At 40.3% G+C, this 23,345-nt stretch overlaps 3 protein-coding genes across 3 annotated transcripts; all 3 read right to left on the bottom strand.

Moving 5' to 3' along the window:
- Positions 1-662: 662 nt before the first annotated feature.
- LOC110954322 (taste receptor type 1 member 1-like) lies at positions 663-4,129 on the bottom strand. Its single transcript, XM_022198776.2, has 5 exons — positions 4,114-4,129; positions 2,771-2,873; positions 2,138-2,453; positions 1,284-2,000; positions 663-930 (listed from the first exon to the last, which is right to left on the bottom strand). Exons 1-5 carry the CDS (start codon positions 4,127-4,129, stop codon positions 706-708), a joined length of 1,377 nt encoding a protein of 458 aa, XP_022054468.2. The 3' UTR covers positions 663-705.
- Positions 4,130-6,972: 2,843 nt separating this feature from the next.
- Positions 6,973-7,905, bottom strand: LOC110954323 (taste receptor type 1 member 1-like; the record flags this gene model as incomplete). The annotated part of the gene is made up of 1 exon (XM_051949763.1): positions 6,973-7,905. A coding segment is annotated over one exon (933 nt), but the record flags the coding sequence as incomplete, so codon positions are not given.
- A 9,458-nt stretch (positions 7,906-17,363) lies between these two features.
- Positions 17,364-21,573, bottom strand: LOC127534499 (taste receptor type 1 member 2-like). The gene is made up of 2 exons (XM_051949762.1): positions 20,937-21,573; positions 17,364-17,416 (listed from the first exon to the last, which is right to left on the bottom strand). The coding sequence occupies exons 1-2, from the start codon at positions 21,571-21,573 to the stop codon at positions 17,364-17,366; spliced, it is 690 nt and encodes a 229-aa protein (XP_051805722.1).
- Positions 21,574-23,345: the final 1,772 nt, after the last annotated feature.

The following is a 23,345-nucleotide window of genomic DNA, read 5'->3' as shown; positions in this document are numbered from 1 at the left end:
AAACGATGCAGAAGCAAAGACTTACAAAGTCACAAAACAGATGCAAACGCAAAATGCTGCAAATATATAAAAACACACACAAACCCCCAGAACAACCACAAGAGAAAAACGCTGCAAATTCAATCCACAACGGAAGTGCACCAGACACGAAGAAGAAGAAAAAGAAGGCGTGCAATTTCTTTCAGTGTGAAAAGGTACGTTTCCTTTATGTTTTACTTGGCTAACTTGGCTGGCATATTTTACAATATTATCGAAGAGCAGCATAATTTCTCCTTCTTCTTCTTCTTCGTGTCTGGTGCACTTCCGTTGTGGATTGAATTTGCAGCGTTTTTCTCTTGCGGTTGTTCTGGGGGTTTGTGTGTGTTTTTTATATATTTGCAGCATTTTTCGTTTGCATCTGTTTTGTGATTTTGCATGTCCGCTTCTGCATCGTTTCTGTGATTGCACCATGTTTCTCTTGCAGCATTTTTTTTCTTGCATGTGTTTTATGTGTTTGTGAGTTTTTGGTTTTGGATCATTTCTGTGTTTGCAGCGCTTTTCCCCTTTGCAGCGCGTTTGCACCTGTCGGCCACCGTAGTTACAGCTCTTGCAAGATGCATATGATATACATGCAACTAAAATGTAACCTTGTGCACGCAACCAAAACAAACCTTATTCTATCATCACACATGGAAAACACTGTATTATGTCGTAATTCTGCACATATTATAAGAAAACACTAACCTCCCCGTTTGCGAACCACTTGATTTTGGCGTCGTCGATGTAGAAATTGGCTGATGAGTGAAATTTATAAAAGCCAATCACCTGCGCGTCACCCCCGTATTTCCATAGAATTACGTCATAGGATCCGAACCTGGGGTCACCGTTCGCATCAAACCGAATGTGTTGGTCTAAAAGTGTGAAGTTTGACTTCTTCAGCTCTGCCAGAACCTGATGTGGAAACACAAAAGTTCAGATGACTGTTATTATGAAGATGTTGATTTTTAAAAGCATGACTGTGGAGGAAAGGACTGCAGAGGATTTTGGGTGTGGTTTATCAGATTGCAGATTTGAACCACGTCTTTTTTGACCCAGATTGATTAAAAGATCCTTTTTTTCTCACATTTCCAGGCATACAAAAACTGGAAACCAGATGAAATGTTTGCACGCTGGTCCCTAAACTGAACATGCCCTAATGTTGACAAAACCTGATCCACATCTCTACCTTCAGAAGTTATTACATTTAAAGAAATCAGAGACACAAATAAGCAAGATCTAAGTGCAAAAACAGCTTGTATGCTTACCTTATGTGGGTACACTGTGATATTTTTGTCACATCTGCCGGCTCCACATCGTAAGGTGCTGTGCAAGGCGTGAGCGATGGCATATGTGGCAGAATAAACGGAAAAAGAGAACGATGGGTCCACAGCCAGAATAGCCTCAGCATTCATGCTACTGCAGTTGCCAACCTGATCCTGTCCTCCTGCGTCTCTATCAAGAGGCTGGCTTTTGGTAGAATAGATAAAGTCATTGAAACCAGGTATTGGGAACTCTGGCTGAGACACCCCGAGGACAATGCCAATGTTTTTGATTCTTTCCAGCTTCTGAAGCGGTTTGTTTAAGGACCAGCCTTCGTCTGCTATCCACACCTTGTTTGTGACATTCAGTCGTATCGCTGCCTTAATGAGAGCTTCAGCTTCCAGTTGTGGAGAGAAAACTATTATGACAGTTACATTCAGCGCCTCAATCTGCTTTAACATCTGAGGGTGATCTGTGTTGTCGTTGAGGCCTCTGCTATACGCCAGACAGATATCGGTATCCTCAATCCTCTTAATGAACATATTCAGTCCATCAATTCCAAAATCATTATCACTGTTCAGGAAAGCAACCCAGCGCCAGTCAAAGTGTTGCACGATGTTAACAATCACTTCTATGACGTCTTGATTGGCGTGCACCGTCCGCAGGAAAGAGGGGTATTTTATTTTGGATGAAAAAACAGAACTAGAGGCTCCATAAGTGACCTGGTAAAGGAGCAATATAGAAATCAATCATTTTCAGTGCCAATAAGTTCTCAAATATAAATAAAAAAACATGAAACAATTACATTAGTATTCATTAGTTAAAAAAAACTGTTAAAACACATTATTGGCAGGTTTACCATTGGTATGAGATCCGCCATCAGCAGTGGGGCCACTGTTAGGCAAAAGGTGCTTGTAAACGGACCTGCCACTCCTATCACTGTGGAGTTTTGGGACTTTTGTGCTTGTTGCCGGTGTGGTTCCCCCCAAGGATGAATCAACCCACTGACTGAGATGAGCTTCAAAATGTCTTGGAAGCTCTGCGTATCTGAGCAGTGGTCAAATATCTCGTAGCCGAGTGACACGTTGGGCAGTAGGTTGGTGGAGTTATTGATCTGCTCGACAGAGAATCTCATTATCTGAAACCTCCGGTAATTTGAGAGGAGGATGGGTTGACTGCAGACAGAGACACGACAGCAGGGAAATGACATTTCAGTTGCTGCTGGTGTAATTTACTGGAAGGTGTTTGAGTGTGGCATCTGGGCATCTTATGTGGAAACGTTTTGGCTCATTACTTTCAGCACTACTGCTACTGTTTGTGAAAACTCAAACTGCATTGTCATTCTTAGAACTATAATGTGGGTATAGACGTTTCTAAGCAGCCAGCCTCGACATCACATACGACAACTTTGCTAAAACAGCAATTAGCTGGTCTGAGTTTGGGTTGTTTTCATCTTGAGAAGGCATTCACCAAGATTTAATAGAAAACTCACCTGGAGCAGTCGATGGCTTCTGGTCTGTCACGACGAAGAGAGCTGCTGGCAGGATGAATGTCAAAGAGTCCACCAATCAAATAATCTCCTTCCAGGTGAAACTCTGAGGCTGGGACGGTGCATTTAGTCAAAGCATGCAGAAGAGATCCCAGCAGACAGAGAGAAGACAGAACAGATTTCATTTTTCTAATTAGTGTTTACCAATCTGGTGTGAACACTAGACGGCATTTGGCACTGCTTTTACAAAGTTGCGAGACACCGGTGATGGTTAGACCTCATCATTTTCATTCACGGGGATTTAATGACACGTCTGGAAATGGTTGGAGGGGAATTCACAAATAAGAATGCAAAAGTATCTAAGCACTGCCTCCGTGTGATGCAGGGTTGAACAATCATTAGTAAGCAGGCTTTAATGCTTCCTTGTGGAGGTTTATTCCTTTAGCCAAAATGAAAAATGGTTTTTAAATTCAAGACAAACTTACTGACAATGACAAAAGTGCTGTGGACAGCTTCCTTTGGTACAATATTTGGCATACTTTCCTCCACACCAGTACAAGATTTAAAGGACTAACTTTGGTTTCCAGGAAAAAAAAATGTTCTTTACTCAATTTTTGCAGTGAATATAATGGTGCACATAAAGACAAGACTAAGAGTCTAGTCCATAATGGCATCTTTTTAGGCTTTACTTTGGATCTGTAATACTTTTAGCTTAATGCTAACATCAGCTTGCTAACATCCTCACATTGAAATGTTAGCTTGCTGATGTGTAACGGGTATACTATTTACTATGCTGACAAGTCTCTACTGCTTTCAAATTACCACCAGACACAGCGGAAGAACAGTTGGATTTTATATTTGCAAGCATTTACTCATAAACCTGCATATTGGAAAAGTGACATGTTGAGTTTCTGGTGGGACTCGAGGAAACGTCAGTGGCCAGAGCTGTCAGAAACCCTCTGGGAATCTTCAGTGGGTCAAATAGTTGTAGTAGTATTTCATACTGAATCAAAGTAAGGCCAAAAGAGCCTTCCCATAGCATAGCATAGGTACAATTTGCCTTTTTTAAATCTTTTATTTATGTGAGCAGTGTGACTCTATAGGGACAGCAATGGGGGTCTGTTGGTCAGTCTATTCATAGAGCAGTTTGTCCACAACTTTTTTTTAATATTGTGAAGATAACTCCTACTTCCACCAAAACAGCTTTGACCCTTTGAGGCCTGGACTGAACATCAGGCATCAAGACATCAACAGCTGGTTCCTTTTGTTCTCCATGGATAGCAGGCCAAGTTAAGATCCTGAACTTTGTCATGCATCCTCAAACCATTCTAGATAAGTTTCGGTACCCATTTCAAATGCCATCAGCCCATTTAACAGCCATCATTACTGCTGGACTTTCCCATACATATGCGCCTGTTCCACCTGCTCAGTATGCATATTATCACATCATTTGATGGAGCTACGTTAGCCTATGATGGTAAACTGGTAAACTATAAGGTAAACTGGCCCATTTGTGTCGGAATGATCAACAGAGATAATGTCAAAATTGAGTGTTTTAGCTGTGTAGCAGGGTGTATTATCCTGCAGACGGAAGACACTTCCATTACTGTTGAAGGAATGTACATGGTCTGAAACAATGTTTAGGTATGTGGTATGTGTCAAGGACCGGTCGTATTGTTTCTTGGGTGTGTCAAGACCACCCAACGCAGCACAAGACCTGTCATTTTCTGATCGTCATCTAGCCATCGCAGTTTCTTTTTCTCAGAGTCTCTCGGATCCTTACACTGACCCATTCACTGTTTTGAAGGTTTGACTTTAACATTTGCTATCACACTGTGACATAATGAGTGAAGTGGATCTGACTGAAGAATACGAAGGTGATACTGTAATGATTTCACATGGTAGCGCTGCTGTAAAACTTACTCTGCTTTACTGCCTATTTTACTCTAAGCGGGATTGTAATTTACAAAATGCACACCATGCTGTATTTAAAAAGTCCTGAAACCAGTGATTGTAACCATAAACTCATAAGGTAAATGTTAGCTGAGGTAACAGGGTGATATAGAGAAGTTTTCTCATATACTTCTATATATTCTGACTTCTTTTTGCAGCCAGAGGAGTCACCTACAGAAGGAGAAGGCAGGTTTAAGGCACTTGTATATTAGCTTTAGCGCTGAATATTATATATTATAATAATACTGCAAAAACTAGGTTGTATGCTAATATATTTCAGACACACCTTAATAAAGTTTGTTTGGAAAAACAACAGTTAATCAATGACCTGCTTTGATCCATTTTCAGAACAGTTTCTGAGGGTTCAAATGCTAAGTCATAGCTGTCCTTGTTAGCATTATGACAAGCATTTGAAGTAGTGTCCTCTTTAAATTTGGTGATGTGATCTTACTTTATAGAATGTACAATACCTCATTTAATACAGGAAATACGATACAGAAAGTCCAAGGAGTAAAATCAAGCTATCATTGTACATTCATGTGTCTATTAGCAAACAGGCAAATACATTTTCACAGGACAAAATGGATCAAATTCTGTATTCATTTGCATGTAACTGCCTTGTTCAGGAAGATGACATGTCAACAAACGAGGTGATGAATCGGGGGTTATATTTAGGTATTCAGCATTATGACAAAAAAACAAACCAAATCAGTCTTTATTTGTTGCATACATCACTAAACAAGTAAATTACATTGAGTATTGAAACACACTGACATTGTTACGGCCTGTAATTGAGCAAATTAGTTGCAAAATGTAAACCCAAATTAAAAGAGATTAAAAAGTAAAAATCAAAAATTTGCGTATTAAAGTCCGACCTATTTTCAAGAAAAGGACCAAGTTACAGTGAAACTAAGATTAATCTTAAAATTCAGTGCATCCAGTCTGAAAAAGAATTTTTCCAAAATAAATTTCAGTTTGATATGCAAACAGGCACAACAAACTCACAGAAAACTGCTGCTGCACATCAAAATTAGAATAAATTAATAATGTAAATAAATAGTAACCTCTCATTTTAAACTCCGAAAAGAAACAAAGGAAAAACACACAACAACTGCATTTTACTCTTCAGACTTTGAGTGTATTTTAGGACATAGGTCGACCTCATAAATGATTTAAACTTTACGTTTGATTCAACTTAACGCTCCCCTGCAGACATGTTCAAGAACACGTTAAAATAATCTACTTTAAATTGTTTAAACTGCATTTTAGTATCTGGTAGGGATCCTTCTTTTCAAGATTCAAGGTTTAATGGTCTTAAAACATTATCAGATCCTCCTCTGCCATCGAAACATCCTGAATTTGAATATGCAAATATGAACCAGAGATACACAACACCTCTGACATGACACTTCTTTTGTATGTGCGATGCAGGCTTTAGCTTTTCAAACAGCACTCTGAACAAGCATCGGTGAAACTGAAGAAGCTTTGAACATGTTCTTGTCTTCAGAGGTACTTTAACCCATAGTAATAGTAAAAACAGTAGCTCACAGATCCTTATTTCAGAAAAAAAAACCATTACATTTTAAAACTGATTCATTAAAGTTTATCTCTTATATAATTTTCCATTTATTCTTATGAATCTGTAAAAACATGCAATCAAATGAGATTTTAAAATGTTAATTTAAAGGATGTCATATAGTGGACATCCTCTGGAGCCCAGAGCTGCACACAGTCTGTTTTAACCAGAATGAAAATAACACTAGAAGCACACATTCTCTCTGCTTTATTCTGCAGGATTTAATTGATCAAATGCACAAATGTTGGAAGAGCTAATAGTGCATTAATTAGTTTAGGTTTTGAAACAATTAAGTGCAGAAATAAATGTTTAAGGCAGTTTAATGTAAATGTTTAAATACCTTTCTAGCAATGAAGCGGCAAAAACTTTGTAGCTATAATTTTCTTGCTAAATAATCTGAATACATTGAAAGTACACAATTGCAATCAGAATCCACTAAAGAAAAACGATAGGAAAGAACTGATACCACTCATATTTGTTAGTTAAATATGAGGCCGGCTGGGTAGCTAGTTAACCAGAAAGATGTCCTCTGCCTGAAGGTAAAAGTTACACGCACATTGAAAGCTCAGGATATATCATTTGTTTCACAAAAACATGAGTGTAAAATATCCAATATATAGTTTAATATTATTGCTACAGACAGACTAAATGTAAAGTGATTTTTTGAGACATGCAGCTACTGGCTGATAGTTTTGGTGTAGCTCTGAATGAGACCTTGGAAGTACTGCTGCGTATTTTTATGTGGCTGAAAAATAATGATGTAACATTTTGGGAGGAAATACCACAGCAGAAAGGAGTAGAGACTGGAGAGCACAGCCAGGGCGTTAAATATCTGGATGTATTTACCACGATAAAGCATGTACTCAGTGGCAAAGACGATCCATGTGAGGATCAGCAGCAGGAGGCAGAAGGTGATTGCTTTGGCCTCGTTGTAGTTTTTTGGGAGATCTTTTCCCATGTAGGAGAAAATAAAGCAAAGGGAGCACAAAGATGACAGTAAAATCACAGAACCAGATGTTGCGATAAGATCAAAGTCACAGCTGAGTATGATTTCTTGGGGGTACCACACTGTCTCATTGTAAGGCTTTGGAGGGGCAGAAGAATGGCCAATAATAAGCAAGAGGGCTTGAGCTGTAAACGCTACAATGATGACCAGCCACTGTCCGTGATACTTCATCCACCAGCTGTGGAGTTTGGGGAACTTGGCGGCTATTTTGAAGATGCAAACAATCTGAAAGGAGCGCACCACAAAACACGCCAGACAAACGGTGTAGAACAAGAAAAATGGTAGAAACCTCAAGACACAAGAAGGAACTGATGGCTGGCCAAAGTAAAAGAAAACACTGATGCTGCACAGACTGAGGCAGCCTAGAATCAGGAAACACATCGGCCCCCCAGCAGATCTGACAACAGGCGTGTTGTAGTTAACAGCAAAGAGAACAGATACAGCTAGAGTGAGGCCCACCAAGGCCCCGGCCCCCAGCATGGTCAGTATGGCCCCGCTGTCTGTAAACGGTATGAACTCCACCAGACGCTGGTTGCAGGACGTACTTCCCTCTGCAGACCATTCTGTGAGCTTGCAGCTGATGCAGCTGTAGGGATCCTCTGTTTTACATGAGAGACAACAAAAACAAGATTAACTTCAGATGCATTTCAGCAGTGATAGAGCATGCTCTCCTTATATGCGCTCATTTCCTGCTCTGACGTGTGTATTGATCAGAATGAAAATGGAATCAACATGAAATGAGCGTTGAACCATCTCAGGCTATAAAAACCTGAAGAACAATCAGACACTATCCCCCTTCAAGTCACGACTGACAGCACTGCTTTTACCCGTGTCCTTCCTCTCATTAGTTTACCTGTGCTGTTGATATAAGTTCCATTCTGACAGATTCTACAACTGAAGCAGCATTTGTGGATTCCATCTTGTTTTCTCACGTATCCTGTAGGACATTCTGTTGAACACACTGAAGTAGGAACCTGTACAAGACAATTAATTAGCATAGAGGTAAATCTAAGTGCAGGAAAGCCAGTACTGTAAAGAGCATGATGTTTTGATAGTGTGGTTTGCTATTTGTAAAGGAAATCTTTGTGAATAGGTGCAGTTATTCACATACACACCTACCTATGCAGAGGAGAGAAACCCAAAAGTACCACCAGAAAAACTACTTACTGTTCCGTTTGTGTACCACTGAATTTGCGAGCTGTTGATAAAGAAATTGACTGACGGTTGAAAATGATAAAAGCCGATCCCCTGTGCTTCACCGCTTTGATTCCAGAAAACTATATCATAAGCTCCGGATGTGGGGTCGCCGTTCTCGTCAAACTGAATGCTCCGGTTTAAAAGTGTAAAGTTTGACTTCCTCAGCTCCGCTAGAACCTGAGAGTGGAGCACAGCGTTAAGATCACTACCAAGGATTTCACAGTGAGTTAATAGGTCACAAAGGCATATCGGAGCCGTATACAAATTACATTGTTACATGGGACGAATGAACTGTTTTTAGACTCACCATGTGTGGGTACACCGTGATATTGCCACTGCATTTAACAACGCCACATCGCAAGACCTTGTGTAAGGCGTGTGCGATGGCATAAACGGCAGAATAAACAGGAAAGGAGAACGTCGGGTCAATGGAGAGCACATCCTCTGGACTGAGGCTACTGCAGTTGCAAACCTGATTACAAAACATGCCTTGTCTTGTGTTTTCACAATGCGGTTGGCTTTTGGTCGAATAGATAAAGTCATTAAATCCAGGTATTGGTACCACTGGCTCAGACACCCCAAGGACACTTCCAATAGTTTTGATTTCTTTCATCTTGGGGAGCTTTTTGTTCAATGACCAGGTGTCTGTTGCTATCCACACCTTGTCAGTGATGTTTAGTTGCACTGCAGACTTAATAAGAGCTTCAGCAGTCAGTTTTGTGGTAAAAACAATGATAACCTGTATCTTCTGTGCCTCGATCTGATAGAACATCTGCGAGTAATTAGTTTTGTCGTTGAGACCTTTGTTGTACGCCATGCAGATCTCCGTATCCACAATCCTCTTTATGAACAATTCCAGTCCATCATTCCCAAAATCATTATCATTGTTCAGGAAAGCGACCCAGCGCCACTTGAAGTACAGTACGATGTTAACGATCACTTCAATGACTTTTTTGTTGGAATTCACAGTCCGCAGAAAAGAGGGAAATTTAGCTTTCTTTGAAAAAGCAGAGCTGGCAGCTCCATAACTGACCTGTCGAAGGAACGACAGAGACTGTCACTATTCTGTTCCATAACAACTTGCCAAACAGAAAGTTTAAGGTGGTAGTCTACCCCAATTTATTAAACGACTTTTAACCTCCGCCAAGGAGGTTATGTGACATCTGGCGTTTGTGTGTATGTCTGTCTGTCTGTTAGCAAGATAACTCAAAAACGCCTGGGCAGATTCAGATGAAATTTTGAGAGGATGTAGACTATGGTAAGAGGAAGAGCTGATTTAATTTTGGTGGCAATCCGGAAAGGATCCTGGATTCTGGATCACTTTGAATTTTGTAGTATGTTTTAGTATGTGGTCCAAAATATGACAAAAACATCATAGGTTTAGCCTAGCCGCGCCAGACAACCCACCGCAACGCATTTAATTCTCTGCCAGGGAGGGTCTAGTTACCCTCCATAAGGCTCGAGGCTGGATGCTCCTAAAACTGGCCGGACCAATCACCATGAAGTGTAGAGTCAGAAGGCGGGCGTAACTAAGTGACGACAGAGGCGAGACGATTCTGACAGAAACAACCGGCGCACAATAAACAGTTATCTTTCGACTCGGCTTTGGCCACAGCCCTTAAAGATTTGAAGCTAAAATTCAATTCGAAAGATAAACAAAGGATGGCACTGAAGAGTTTCATTGAGAAGAAAGATGTATTTGGACTTATGCCGACGGGATATGGCAAATCCTTAATATACCAGTTGGCTCCGCTGGTTGGGAAGCTAATGGGACTTAGCCACAATCCGCCGGTGCTCTAGGAACTACGTCAGCCTATTCGTTGCACTGATTGGTTGTATACCTACCCAATTGCTGCAGAGTGATTTGATAGACAACCTTTTAGCCCGCCTCCCTCCCTGTCGAGCGGTTCTAGACCCTTGTGTCTTCAGAGCATGGGTTTAGCGCGGCTAGGCTATCATAGGTTAGTATGTCGTCCAACAAAGCAAGGTGTCCAGATAGCTCAACTGCTTAAGAAGGTGATTCATAAACAGAACTGTCAGAGACGCAGGTTCAATTCCAGCTCATGATCCTTTACTGCGTGGGTTTCCTGTTTTCCTCTCTATCCTTGGCGGAGGTCTGCACTCTCTGAGTGCTTTTCTAGTTTTGTTCTAATTTCTAAACAATGCAACCAATCAACACAAAACCTGGCACAAAGAAAGATAGATTTAGTAGAAGCATTTTACATTTATCTAAAGTCTGCCACATTTTATAGTTTCCATAGCAACAGATTTGGCGAGATACAAAAAAATCTTGTGGAACAAATATCTTCAAGAGGAAAATAGCTATCAGCACCAAATTTGGTGCTGACTCCTGATGTTATTTATGTTTTAAGTAGACAGATTTTTACTTCATCTAATATTTCTGCTCAAATAGAAAAAAAATGACTCTTTTCATGGTTATCATTCAAGTATACAAAAATAGGAAAAATCTGTCTACTTAAAACATACATAACATTAGGAGTCAGCACACCAAATTTGGTGCTGATAGCTGTTTTCCTTCTGAAGATATTTGTTCCACAAGATTTTTTGTATCTCTCCAAATCTGTTGCTATGGAAACTATAAAATGTGGCAGACTTTAGCTAAATGTAAAATGCTTCCACTAAATCTATCTTTCTTTGTGCCAAGTTTTGTGTTGATTGGTTGCATTGTTTAGAAATTAGAACAAAATAAGTTGTTTAATAAATTAGGGTAGACTACCACCTTAAAGCTGTTCCAATTTGTAAAAACCTCTATTAATACATATTTTTGTTACTTGAAACAATATTTGGTAAACTTACCACAGGAAAGAAATTCATCATAAGGAGTGGGGTTACAGTGAAGGTGTCGGTGCTTGTGAAAGGACCAACCACTGCTATCATTCTGGACACATTCTTGGGATTTTCACCCCAAGGTGGGATCAAGTCATTGACAGAGATGAGTTTCAGACTCCCTGAGAAGCTCTGCGTATCAGAGCAGTGGTCAAATATGTCATAGCCGAGGGACACGTTCGGCAGTAGGTTGGTGGAGTTATTGATTTGCTCTACAGCGAATCTCATCACCTGAAGCCTCCTGTAACTTGACAAGATGAAGTGCTGACTGTGAACAGGAAAAGAAAAGCAGAGGTGATTTGAATTAAATCGTCACTTTAAGTCAGGGCTGTCAAACTCATTTTAGTTCAGGGGCCGTATTCAGCCCAGTTTGATCTGAATCAGAACATTACAACCAATAAATAAACAAGACGTTTTACCAAACTCGGACCGCCCGGTGACACAGATGACCCCTGTGACCTTGAAAATGAGGTCACAGTCACCAAATTCGAACCTCACCTGTGTCTTATTATGGTACACCTGTGTACCAAATATGGTGAGGCTACATCAATGTTTTATCGAGTTATCGCGCGGAAACCAAATTGTTACAGACAAACAAGCAAGCAAGCAAGACCATGCAGCTGAAAGCAATACCTTCCGGCAAACGCAGTTTTGCCGGGAGGTAATAACCACAACTCCAGATTTTCCCCTTTGTTTTAGTGCAAAAAAGTACATTTAGAAAATGTTCACTTTTACTGAGCTATCTTTTTTTTTTTTTTTTTTACAGAACATCATGAACAACTTGAAATATCTTTAGAAAAATAAGTGAAATTTTAACAGTGTTATGCCTCATTGTATTATTTACTCATTACAACTTCCAGATCACAGTGTGTCTAACCACAAAAAAACAGATTACAACCCCAAAGAGAGAGAATACAACCACAAAAAGACAGAATACAGCCACAAAAAAGAATACAGCCACAAAAAGACAATACAGCCACGAAAAGACAGAATACAGCCACAAAAAGACAGAATACAGCCACAAAAAGACAGAATACAGCCACAAAAAAAGAATACAGCCACGAAAAGACAGAATACAACCACGAAAAGACAGAATACAGCCACAAAAAGACAGAATACAGCCACAAAAAGACAGAATACAGCCACAAAAAGACAGAATACACTGTATAAAGTTCATACATAAAAAATAAATAAAAATGGGAGTGCATGAAAAATAGGGTTCCACCAAACCAAACGCAGTCGTACTGAAGCTGCTGACTCACATTATATCCGCAATGTACAACGTCTTTAAATCTTTTCACAGTAAGGATTAATTTTTACCTCTGTCGTTTTTACATTTTGCAAAATTATCCTGAGGGCCCGATTGGACCCTCTGCTGGGCCGGGCCTTATGTTTGACACCCCTGCTTTAAGTCCTGTGATCCCCACATGGTTGTAAATGTTACATGAAGTAAAGTACAGATTTAGTGCTGTAGAGCAGCTTTGACAATGCCACAAGTAATTAAGTTAATTAGAATTGGGATACATGTTGTTTCATCAACTAAAAATAGAGATCTGCAGTGTAAAAGAAAACGAGTATGATCAATTATATGAAGATTTGTTGGAAAACTCACCTGGAGCAGTCGATGGCCTCTGGTCTGTCCCGATAGAGACTGCTGCTGGTGTGATGAATGTCAAAAATTCCCCCTATGAAATAATCTCCTTCCAGCTGAAATTCTGAGGTTTGGGCCATGCATTGAGTCAAAACATGGAGAAGAACTCCCAGCAGACACAGAGGAGCTAGAAAATGCCTCATCGTTGTAGTTAGTGTTTACCCATCTGATGTTGACCTTCTTGAGATTAGCGTCTGTTTTTTAAAGCTATACAATCCCTTATGGCAAGCTTTGAGTGCTCATTTCACTATTCTAACTGCATGACTTCAAGTGTCATAAATACATATTTTAAATGGTCGGAGGACAATTCACAAATCAGTATGCAAAACTACTAAGCTATACAAGACTCCCTGCCATGAGTACAGCTAGTGGATGTGCTGTTCTTATTTTTAAGTTGAACTACAGTTTATTTGATCATGAGGATAAAGCGGTGTATAGAGAATGGGTGGATGAATGGATGATTCAAAATAAACCGCTTCAGTAGACTAAATTGAAAGTTTTGTCCCCAAAGCCTGTTCAAGAAGAAAACCCATCACTGTGATGACACAAAACTGCAAGAGCTTTATGACCATCCATCCATCCATTCTCTATACACCGCTTTATCCTCACTAGGGTCATGGGGGGTGCTGGAGTCTATCCCAGCTGACTCGGGTGAAGGCAGGGGACACCCTGGACAGGTCACCAGTCTGTCACAGGGCTACATATACAGACAAACAATCACACTCACATTTACACCTACGGACAATTTAGAGTAACCAATTAACCTCAGCATGTTTTTGGACTGTGGGAGGAAGCCGGAGTGCCTGGAGAAAACCCACGCATGCACAGGGAGAACATGCAAACTCCATGCAGAAAGATCCCAGGCCCAGGCTGGGCTTTGAACCAGGGATCTTCTTGCTGCAAGGTGAAAGTGCTAACCACTACCCCACTGTGCAGCCCCTTTATGAGCATTCTTTGGTCAAATGAATCCAAAATAAATCAGTTTGGATCAGATGGGAACCAACATTTTTAGCGTGGATCCTGCTGTGACTACCACTGAAAATACAGTCAGGTTGTCAAAAACATCTAAAAGGCTGGCTTGGGCACACAGGAAAACTAGAAACTGACACTTGACCCAGTAGACCTGAGGACTATGAAGCTTATGGATGCTCATTAAACATAATTTATACAGTGATCAAAAGACTTCACCACAAGCCTCCAGAACAGTTTGGAATAAGGGTCTATGGGCCGATGAAACAAAAATCAACACCTATCCAGCATATAGAAGAAAAGAAGGAGGAGCTCATGACCTAAAGCATCTGGATCTGTTGTAGTTTGGGCATACGTGCCTGCCAGTAAACTGGAACACTGCAGCTATGGGTGATTTCACAGATGACAGAAGCAGCAGGATAACATACAGTACTGTATATATTCATGTGTGTGTAGTTTAGATTGAATACTTCAGGTCACTGTCTTGCTGGAAAACTGATCTTTTCATAAGTCGCAGTTCTCTTACAGACTGCATTATGTTACCTTACAGGATTTCTTTATGCTTTGCCTGCTGTTGAGAAGTATTGCCTCATTATGATGCTTCCACCACCGTGCTTCACCAAAGTTAAAGGGGAACTTTGTTTTATTTCAACCTGGGGTCTGTTTTCATGTCATTTCATACATGTGAGTGATGGAGAAATGAATTTTTGACATAGCTCCAGTATTTAGCCAGGCAGGCAGCTTAGCAGCTCAGGTAAGAAAGCTCGCTAGAAAGCAAATCTCGTTCCAAAATCGCGTGATAGCTCGCGAAATCGCGCGATTTCGGAACGAGATTTGCTTTCTAGCGTCCTGAGATTTGGATACAGACCACAACAAAGAGCCGGGTAATGTGGAGGTTTTCGTTCACTTCTCATCTCTAGTATGTAGTGGGACACTCGTTGAGACTATCTGAGCTGGTCAGTGTGGGGAAAAAGCACGTTAGGGCGGACTTTGACGCGGGGGGGAGCAAGTTGCCCCATACTTTTCGCTAGCTGAGCTGCTCGCTGAGCTGCTAGCTGAGCTGCTAAGCTGCCTGCCTGGCTAAATACTGGAGCTATGTCGAAAATTTATTTCTCCATCACTCACATGTATGAAATGACATGAAAACAGACCCCAGGTTGAAAAAAACCGAAGTTCCCCTTTAAGGTGTTTGAGAGGGATAGTGTGTGTGTGTGATGATGTGCAGCACTCTGTGTCTAGTTTGAAGACCAAATCCTCAATTTTGGTCCTATCAGATTAAAACACTTTCTTCCAGTTGACTTCAGAAATCTCACGTCGCTGTCTAACAAACTCTTGCTAAGATTTTACCAACGCCAGCTTTTTCCTTGTCCTTCTCCATAAAGCTTTGACTGATGAAGAACAGGCAGCAGTGGTTGTATGCACAGTCTCTCCCATCTCAGCCACCGAAGCTCCATCAGAGGAGTCATAGGTGTCTTGGTGACCTCCATCACAAGTCTTTCTTGTATGGTCTCTCAGTTTTTAAAGACGGCCTGCTCTAGGTACATTTATGCACATGCCATATTCCCTCTTTGTCTTCATGAAGGATTTAAATGGACTCCAAGCATGTTTGTATCCATTCCCTGACTTCTGTTTTCCATACCTTTTCATTGAGCTGTTTGGAGTTTTCTTTCATCTTCATGGTGTAGTTCTATCCAGGAGTACTAATTCACGTGTCACTGGGCCTTCCAGATGCAGGGTTCTTTATACCACAGTCACTTTAGACATATATCAATGCATTTATATGTTCTCTAGTTTACTAACCAGTTGGCTATACTTGTGTTAAATTAGGTGATCCAGTTTATTATACAAATCTATTTTCATGTGGAAATTAAAGAGTTGTTTTTTGTAAATTTTTTCAAGAATTCAATTAAATGGGAAATGATTTGATGTGGAAAAGCAATAAAAGGGGAAAACTTCCAAGGGGGTGAATGCTTTTAAAAGACTTTGTATACATCCATCTATTGTCCATTCACCACTTCATCCTCATTAGGTTGCTGGAGTCTGTCCCAGCTGACTTAGGGTGAAGGCAGGGGACACCTGGACAGGTAACAGTCCATCACAGGGATACATGAAGAGACAAGCAATCACACTCACACCAATGGAGAATTTAGAATTACCAGTTAACCTCAGCATGTTTTGGACTGTGGGAGGAAGCTGGAGAACCTGGAGAATACCCACTAATGCAAACTCCATGTAGAAAGATCTCAGACCCGGGACGTGAACCGGGGATCCTCTAGCTGCAAGGCGACAGTGCTAACCACCGAGGTACTGTGCAGCCCATAGCATTATAAATGTGTTTTATTGTTTACAAGTTTAAATAATTAAAATATATGGCAGTGTGCAGATAAAACACCTGGCTTATTCCATCCCAAAACACCAAATATTCAGGAAGGTGGTTGCAGCACCATCTTCAATTTTACTGTGGGTGCTGGTGGTGGAAGATCATGATAAAAAAGCTTTGTGTGCAAAATTACAGGCTTATACTCCCAATAATTTTTGAGTTATGGCATTTTCAAATTTTAATAATTCAGTCCAAAATGCCCTCCCCCCAATCCTCGCCTGGAATTTTTAGGTTTTAAAATGCTTATATCTCTGCTTCTGGGTATCACAGAGACTTGAAATGTTTTCTCCAAGCTCTCTACATGTTGGTGATGTCCTAGAAACAACACACACACTCAGGAGAAGTCTCTACAGAGCAGGGGGGCTTGCCCAAAATGTATAAATTATTTGTAAAAAAAACAGTCGCGAGTGGTTCTATCTTCCAAAGCCAAATTGAAAATGGTGCTGCAACCCCCATCTGTGAATTCAGACGGAATTGGTTACCTGGAAAGAGCGACCAAAGATGATCCCTTCATACACTAGGCAGCTTTCTGTTAACCAGTGCAGAACCACTTTGCTCTCTTCTTGCTTTGCTGCACAAATTATGCATGAAGGTATGAAAGTTAGACCAGGTTTCACTGAAACTGTCGATAATTGACACAAGAAAATGTAGCCTTGATGTTTATTGTGACAACATTTTTCCCTGAGATATGCCTTTTGCAAATTTGTAAAACAAATACTTGTCAAAGTGAATCTTTTGATAATCTAATGAAACATTTTCTGCCATAGAGGTGAGCCATGAATGACGGCACGGAAGTCGAGATGAGGTTGTAAGATCGCATGGGATCACAAGCAAATACACACAAATTCTTTAATTAATTCAACCCGGTGTCTCTGGTTTATGCTAAAATGCAGCATCCTTTTACAAATGAGTTCCGCATGATCGAACCTTTGGCCACACTGAGGTCATTGGACAGAAGATCATTTGCAATCACTCTGTGTGTGATGGTGATGGATAGTCAGACAGTGACCTGAAGTATCACCAAAGTTTGAGTTTGAACTCCTGGTTCTGCTTGAAAGGAGGACATGGGGCTGAAGAGATAGACAGGAGAGAAGAGAGGCCAACTGGGGTGATGTAGAGGCTGCCCAAAAAAATATAGGTTAAAAGGGTTTTGGAACTAATGGGATGGGGTAAAGTACTTTACAATATGTTTTGGAGGTAAGTAATCGTTGCTGTGAAATATTTACGCTTTACTTTTAAGAAATCACTTGCTAATCAGTAGTATGGCTTGCACTTTTTGTTTTTCGTGTTTGAAGTTTGACTCTTCAGGTGTGATGGTCCTTTCTTTGAATATTCAGGCCTTTCACTCGGCCAACACAACATGTTTTGGTGAACTTGTACTCCATGTTTAAAGAGAGGAAATATATACTTAAAGCTGTAAGAGTGCTGCATTTAATCAGGACGTTCTCACTTTGTCTCTTACTGACTGGGATTTCACGATTAGAGTCCAGTTTTGAAGCATAATTTTTCAGTTTCTGGAGCAAAGCTGTAGTAGGTGAGTATTACAGGCTGCGTCCCCAACGGCCAGCTACTTTTGGACGGACAGCTCGGTCAGAATCGGAGGTGCGACGAGTAGGAAATGATGCACAGTGGCTTGGTGGTTATCGCTTTCTCCTTGCAGCTAGAAGATCCCTGGTCCACATCCTGGCCTTACCAGGATTTTTCGGCATGGAGTCTCAATGTTCTCCCTGTACGTGCGTGGGTTTTCTTCGGGTACTCCGGCTTCCTCCCACAGTCCAAACATATGCTGAGGTTAATTGGCGATTGTAAATTGTCCGTAGGTGTGAATGTGATTGTGATTGTCTGTATATGTATCCCTGTGACAGATTGGTGACCTGTCCAGGATGTCCTCTGCCGCCGCTCTAAGTCAGCTGTGACCCTCACGAGGAATAAATGGTGTACGGATAATGGACAGATGGAATTATGCCATCACCCTAACAAACAGCTGAGCCATCCATCCACACCTGTACAATAGACACTATTCCAATGGATGTGTACATTAGTTTTTGCACTAGCAACTGCATTCTCTATTTTTTGCACTGTATGATCATCTAGCAATTATCATTTTGAGCTACTGTGTTTATATATTCCTTTCTAGCCCGTAAATATCTGTATAAATTGCGTTATGTTTGCTTTTATTAGAATTTTTTCCCCTTGTCGTTCTTTCTATAGTTTCTTTTTTAATTATTATTCTCTTCCCATATTCCTAGGCTGACATCAACAGCCGAAATCAAATTCCTTGTATGTTTTGTGCATACCTGGCCATTAAAGCTGATTCTGATTCTGATTAGCCTTTCAACAGCTAACACAATGTAGCATTAGAACACAGGAAATGGAAATGTTCCTCTGTGGCCCTATGGAGATATTCCATTAAAAATCAGCCGTTTACAGCTACAATAGTCATTTACCACATTAACGATGTCTACACTGGATTTATCATTCATTTAATGTTATCTTCATTGGAAAAAAATGCTTTTCTTTCAAAAATAATGACATTTCTAAGTGACTTCAAACTTTGAATGTCGTGTATGTGTGTCAGATTTTTGTCAAAAATTCTGCAGAGTTGTCCCAAGTGTTTTAAAATGAGAAAGATTGGTGAAGTTATAAGTAAATGTAGTGCTCCTGTGTAATTTTATTTCAACTTCTCCCCACATTTATTTACGTTCATTTTCATTTAGTTTATTTTTTGTTTATCGGGAGATATTGTTCACTTCTTAGGACACACATTAAATCCCATAATAAGTTGGAAGAATAGCTATCATGCTCTAAGTACATAAGCACAGAAATGAAGAGCACCTATATAGTACCTTCCATATCACATTTTTTGTGAATGTACGCTGTTTCCTCTACATATTTTGCAATCGTGTTCTTTTCTTCTTTTTTTTTTGCACCCTTTATTTGGTACTAACAAATGATTTTTTTTTCTGGCTCATTGTATCCGCTGACTGTATTTGAGCCAAACAGTGTTGTTGATGATGAGCAAACTTCCTCTTGACCACAAATTTACATTAAATCCCTGTCTGGTGTTTGCCAGGAGGAAGCCTTTATTATTCAGGGGTAATGAGTTAAATCCTCCACACACGAATCCAGCTGCACAAAAGACCAAACATCCGCCATTTACAGTTTTAATCTCAGTACAAAACATAATTGCACATAATTCTTCATTTATATGTTAATTTTACTGAAAGGAGAAATCGATGAGGTCATTCTTTATTAACTTTCTGGCCTTGTGTGGCACAAACTACTGTGAAGACACCGCTTACCTCTGCACCATCATATGTGCAGCTGAACTCTTTTAAATGTGTTGCAGAAGGTGCAGAGTATTATTAAACAAAGCTGCACAAAATTTGCATTAATAACATTTCTGAACGAATGAATGATTTATCTTTTTCAGCATTATAATTTAGAAAAAGTTTTCATGTCAGCACATATCAGACAACAAATATATTTCATCAGATACACCCCCTGTCAAAAGTTTTGAGACGGGTTCTAATTTAGTTGAATGACAAAGTGTCTCAAAACTTTTGACAGGGGGTGTACATCCGTGACAAGTCAGCGTTTGCTCATAAAAATTGCACATAAGTCAGACTTTAAAGTGAAGAACTGCCTTTATGTGGTCAAATGCATGAAATAGCAACCCCCATAAACCAGAAAATAGAACGCACACCGTCATTTTGTGTTTTTATTGAATCATACTTCCTATTAAAAACTGCTGTACATGCAAATCTGTATGTTACAGTTAATGCCAGGCTCAAGATCATTACGCTTGTGCACCTGAATGTCCTGAAGTTGTTATGAATAGTTAAATTTCATTTCAGAGTGGATGTTTTAAGCATACTATACGCTGAATTTAACAGTTGCACAAGCCAGGATCTAGTCAGCAATATTCACTTTGGTTCAAAAACACAACTCATCACAGCTACTCCTTTACAAATTGTTTTACAGAACAATACATATAAAAACATATTTCCACTATTACCATTGGCTGACTGTATGTTTTTAATTGCATATGCGACACAAGAGAATTACATGAAGGCAAAGTTTCAGGATTTTGCTTCTTAATGCATTCCTCAGTAAAACTAATGAATAACCATTTAAAAATATCTCACGTAATTAGATTCCAACACAAAAGTAAGATGTTTTACAGCACTATATAGTTTTCAACCATCTGCTCCATAAAGCTAAATATATTCAGTCCTCTGTTTAGTGGCTGCAGCTACTGGCTGATAGTTTTGGTGTAGCTCTGAATGAGACCTTGGAAGTACTGCTGCGTATTTTTCTGGGACTGAAATACAATGATGTAACATTTGGGCAAAAAATACCACAGCAGAAAGGAGTAGAGACTGGAGAGGACAGCCAGGGCGTTAAATATCTGGATGTATTTACCACGATAAAGCGTGTACTCAGTAGCAAATATGATCCATGTGAGGATCAGCAGCAGGAGGCAGAAGGTGATTGCTTTGGCCTCGTTGTAGTTTTTCGGGAGGTCTTTTCCCATGTAGGAGAAAATAAAGCAAAGGGAGCACAAAGATGACAGTAAAATCACAGAACCAAAAATTCCTGTTATATTAAAGTCACAGCTGAGTATGATTTTTTCTGGGTACCACACTGTCTCATTGTAAGGCTTTGGAGGGGCACAAGAATAGCCAATAATAAGCAAGAGGGCTTGAGCTGTAAACGCTACAACGATGACCAGCCACTGTCCGTGATACTTCATCCACCAGCTGTGGAGTTTGGGGAACTTGGCGGCTATTTTGAAGATGCAAACAATCTGAAAGGAGCGCACCACAAAACACGCCAGACAAACGGTGTAGAACAAGAAAAATGGTAGAAACCTCAAGACACAAGAAGGAACTGATGGCTGGCCAAAGTAAAAGAAAACACTGATGCTGCACAGACTGAGGCAGCCTAGAATCAGGAAGCACATCGGCCCCCCAGCAGATCTGACAACAGGCGTGTTGTAGTTAACAGCAAAGAGAACAGATAAAGCTAGAGTGAGGCCCACCAAGGCCCCGGCCCCCAGCATGATCAGTATGGCCCCGCTGTCTGTAAACGGTATGAACTCCACCAGACGCTGGTTGCAGGACGTACTTCCCTCTGCAGACCATTCTGTGAGCTTGCAGCTGATGCAGCTGTAGGGATCCTCTGTTTTACACAGCAGATGAACAAAAGACAAAGTTAGATGCATTTCATCTGTTTATGTTTATGTTATGATAAGCATGCCTTATTTTTTTAACTTTGTAGTCTTATATCCTAGAAGTTACTGTAATAATATTACTAATTTACTGCTGTGATATTTTCAACAATGTGCAGAAAAAAATAGAATCAGCACAAGTGTTAACCCAAATGAGATCCCTTCAAATCAAGAGTGACAGCACTGCTTTTACCTGTTTCCTTCCTCTCATGAATAAGAACTTACCTGTGCTGTTGATATAGGTTCCATTTGGACAAATGTGGCAATTGAAGCAGCATTTGTAGATTCCATCTTGTTGTCTCGCGTATCCTGCAGGACATTCTGGGGAACAAACTGAAGCAGGCACCTGCACAAGACAATTAATTAGCAGAGAGGTAAATGTGAATGAAGGGAGTACTGTAAAGGGATGGGGCAAATGAGAGAGAAGTAGCAGCAATTATACAGATTTTCTCATTTCTAAATGGGTTTTGCAAAATTTAAACATCATTACATGTTATGCTCACCCTTTGATGCATCACGTGTGTCAAAAATGACCGTGGGTATCATGACCCATGTTGTGCATCAAAGGGTTAAGACATCCCTGCAGTTTGCCCAATAAACACCCACCATATTGATGTTGGAGTTATGCAGTAATGGGAAAACCAAAGCAAACTATTTTTAATCGCCACATTCTGTATAAATGGGAAAACTATACTCACTTCTCCTTTTGTGTGCCACTGAATTTTAGTGCTGTTGATGAAGAAATTGAATGACGGAGGAAAATCATAGAAGCCGATCTCCTGCACATCACCGCTGTCGTTCCAAAAAACTATATTGTAGGATCCAAACATGGGGTCACCGTTCTCATCAAACTGAATGCTCTGGTTTAAAAGTGGGAAATCAGACTTCTTCAGCTCTGCTAGAACCTGATGTGGACACACAAAGATTAGAATACTTGGATCAATTCAGAATGGACATTGGAGGTGCTGTTTTCGATGCACCTCGACAATTCTAAAGAATTCTTGACATATTTTACCTTTTGTTAATGTTATCAGTCTAGAGGCTCGAGCTAAACACGATGAATGTATGAATGACAGATTCAGGACAGAAAAGAGCAAGAATTTCAATAATTTTCAGCCTTCAAGATAAACTAATCAGAAACAGGAATTACTGTGCTCTTACCATGGTAGGGTTGGCTGTAATGTTCCCATTACACCCTTCAGCTCCACATTGCAGTGCCTTGTGTAAAGCATGGGCGATGGAATACACAGCAGAATAGACGGTAAAAGAGAATGACTGCTCTGCAGCAACGATCTCTTCAGCACTGCAGTTGCAAATCTGATCACAAACCGTCTTCTGCTCTGTATTTTTGCAACGCGTCTGGGCTTTTAACGAGTAGATAAAATCGCTGAAGCCAGGCACTGGAATTATTTGCTCAGAAACCCCGATTACAGTTCCAATATTTCTGATTCCTTTTGTCTTGGGGAGCCTCTTGTTTAAGGACCATGCATCCCCTGCTATCCACACCTTGTTGGTGACATTTAATCGTATTGCTGAGTCAATCATAGCTTCAGCGATCCATTCAATTGCGATAACAATGATGACGTTTATCTTCAATTCCTCTATCTGTCTAAATATTTTGGAGTAATTTGTTTGATAATTGACACCACTGGAGTACGGCAGGCAGATCTCAGTGTCCTTAATCTTCGCTGCAAACACGTCCACGACATCTTTTCCATACTCATCATCGTTATGCAGGAAAGCAACCCAGGGCCAGTTGAAGTGTT

Source organism: Acanthochromis polyacanthus, chromosome 6, assembly GCF_021347895.1.
Source record: "Acanthochromis polyacanthus isolate Apoly-LR-REF ecotype Palm Island chromosome 6, KAUST_Apoly_ChrSc, whole genome shotgun sequence".
NCBI lineage: Eukaryota > Metazoa > Chordata > Actinopteri > Pomacentridae > Acanthochromis > Acanthochromis polyacanthus.
The sequence above is the reverse complement of the archived record's forward strand: the minus strand, read 5'-3'. Positions and strand labels throughout refer to the sequence as shown.

Bases quoted from the DNA above. Each gene is read 5' to 3' on its own strand.
- LOC110954322 (XM_022198776.2), bottom strand. The intron at 2,454-2,770 runs GTGAGTTTTCTA...CTCTGTCTGCAG, and splicing joins GAAGCCATCGACTGCTCCAG to TCAACCCATCCTCCTCTCAA. The intron at 2,001-2,137 runs GTAAACCTGCCA...CTCCTTTACCAG, and splicing joins TGGCGGATCTCATACCAATG to GTCACTTATGGAGCCTCTAG.
- LOC127534499 (XM_051949762.1), bottom strand. From the start codon at position 21,573: ATGCATCTAACTTTGTCTTTTGTTCATCTGCTGTGTAAAACAGAGGAT. The intron at 17,417-20,936 runs GTTCTGTGATTT...CTATCTCTTCAG, and splicing joins TAATATAACAGGAATTTTTG to CCCCATGTCCTCCTTTCAAG.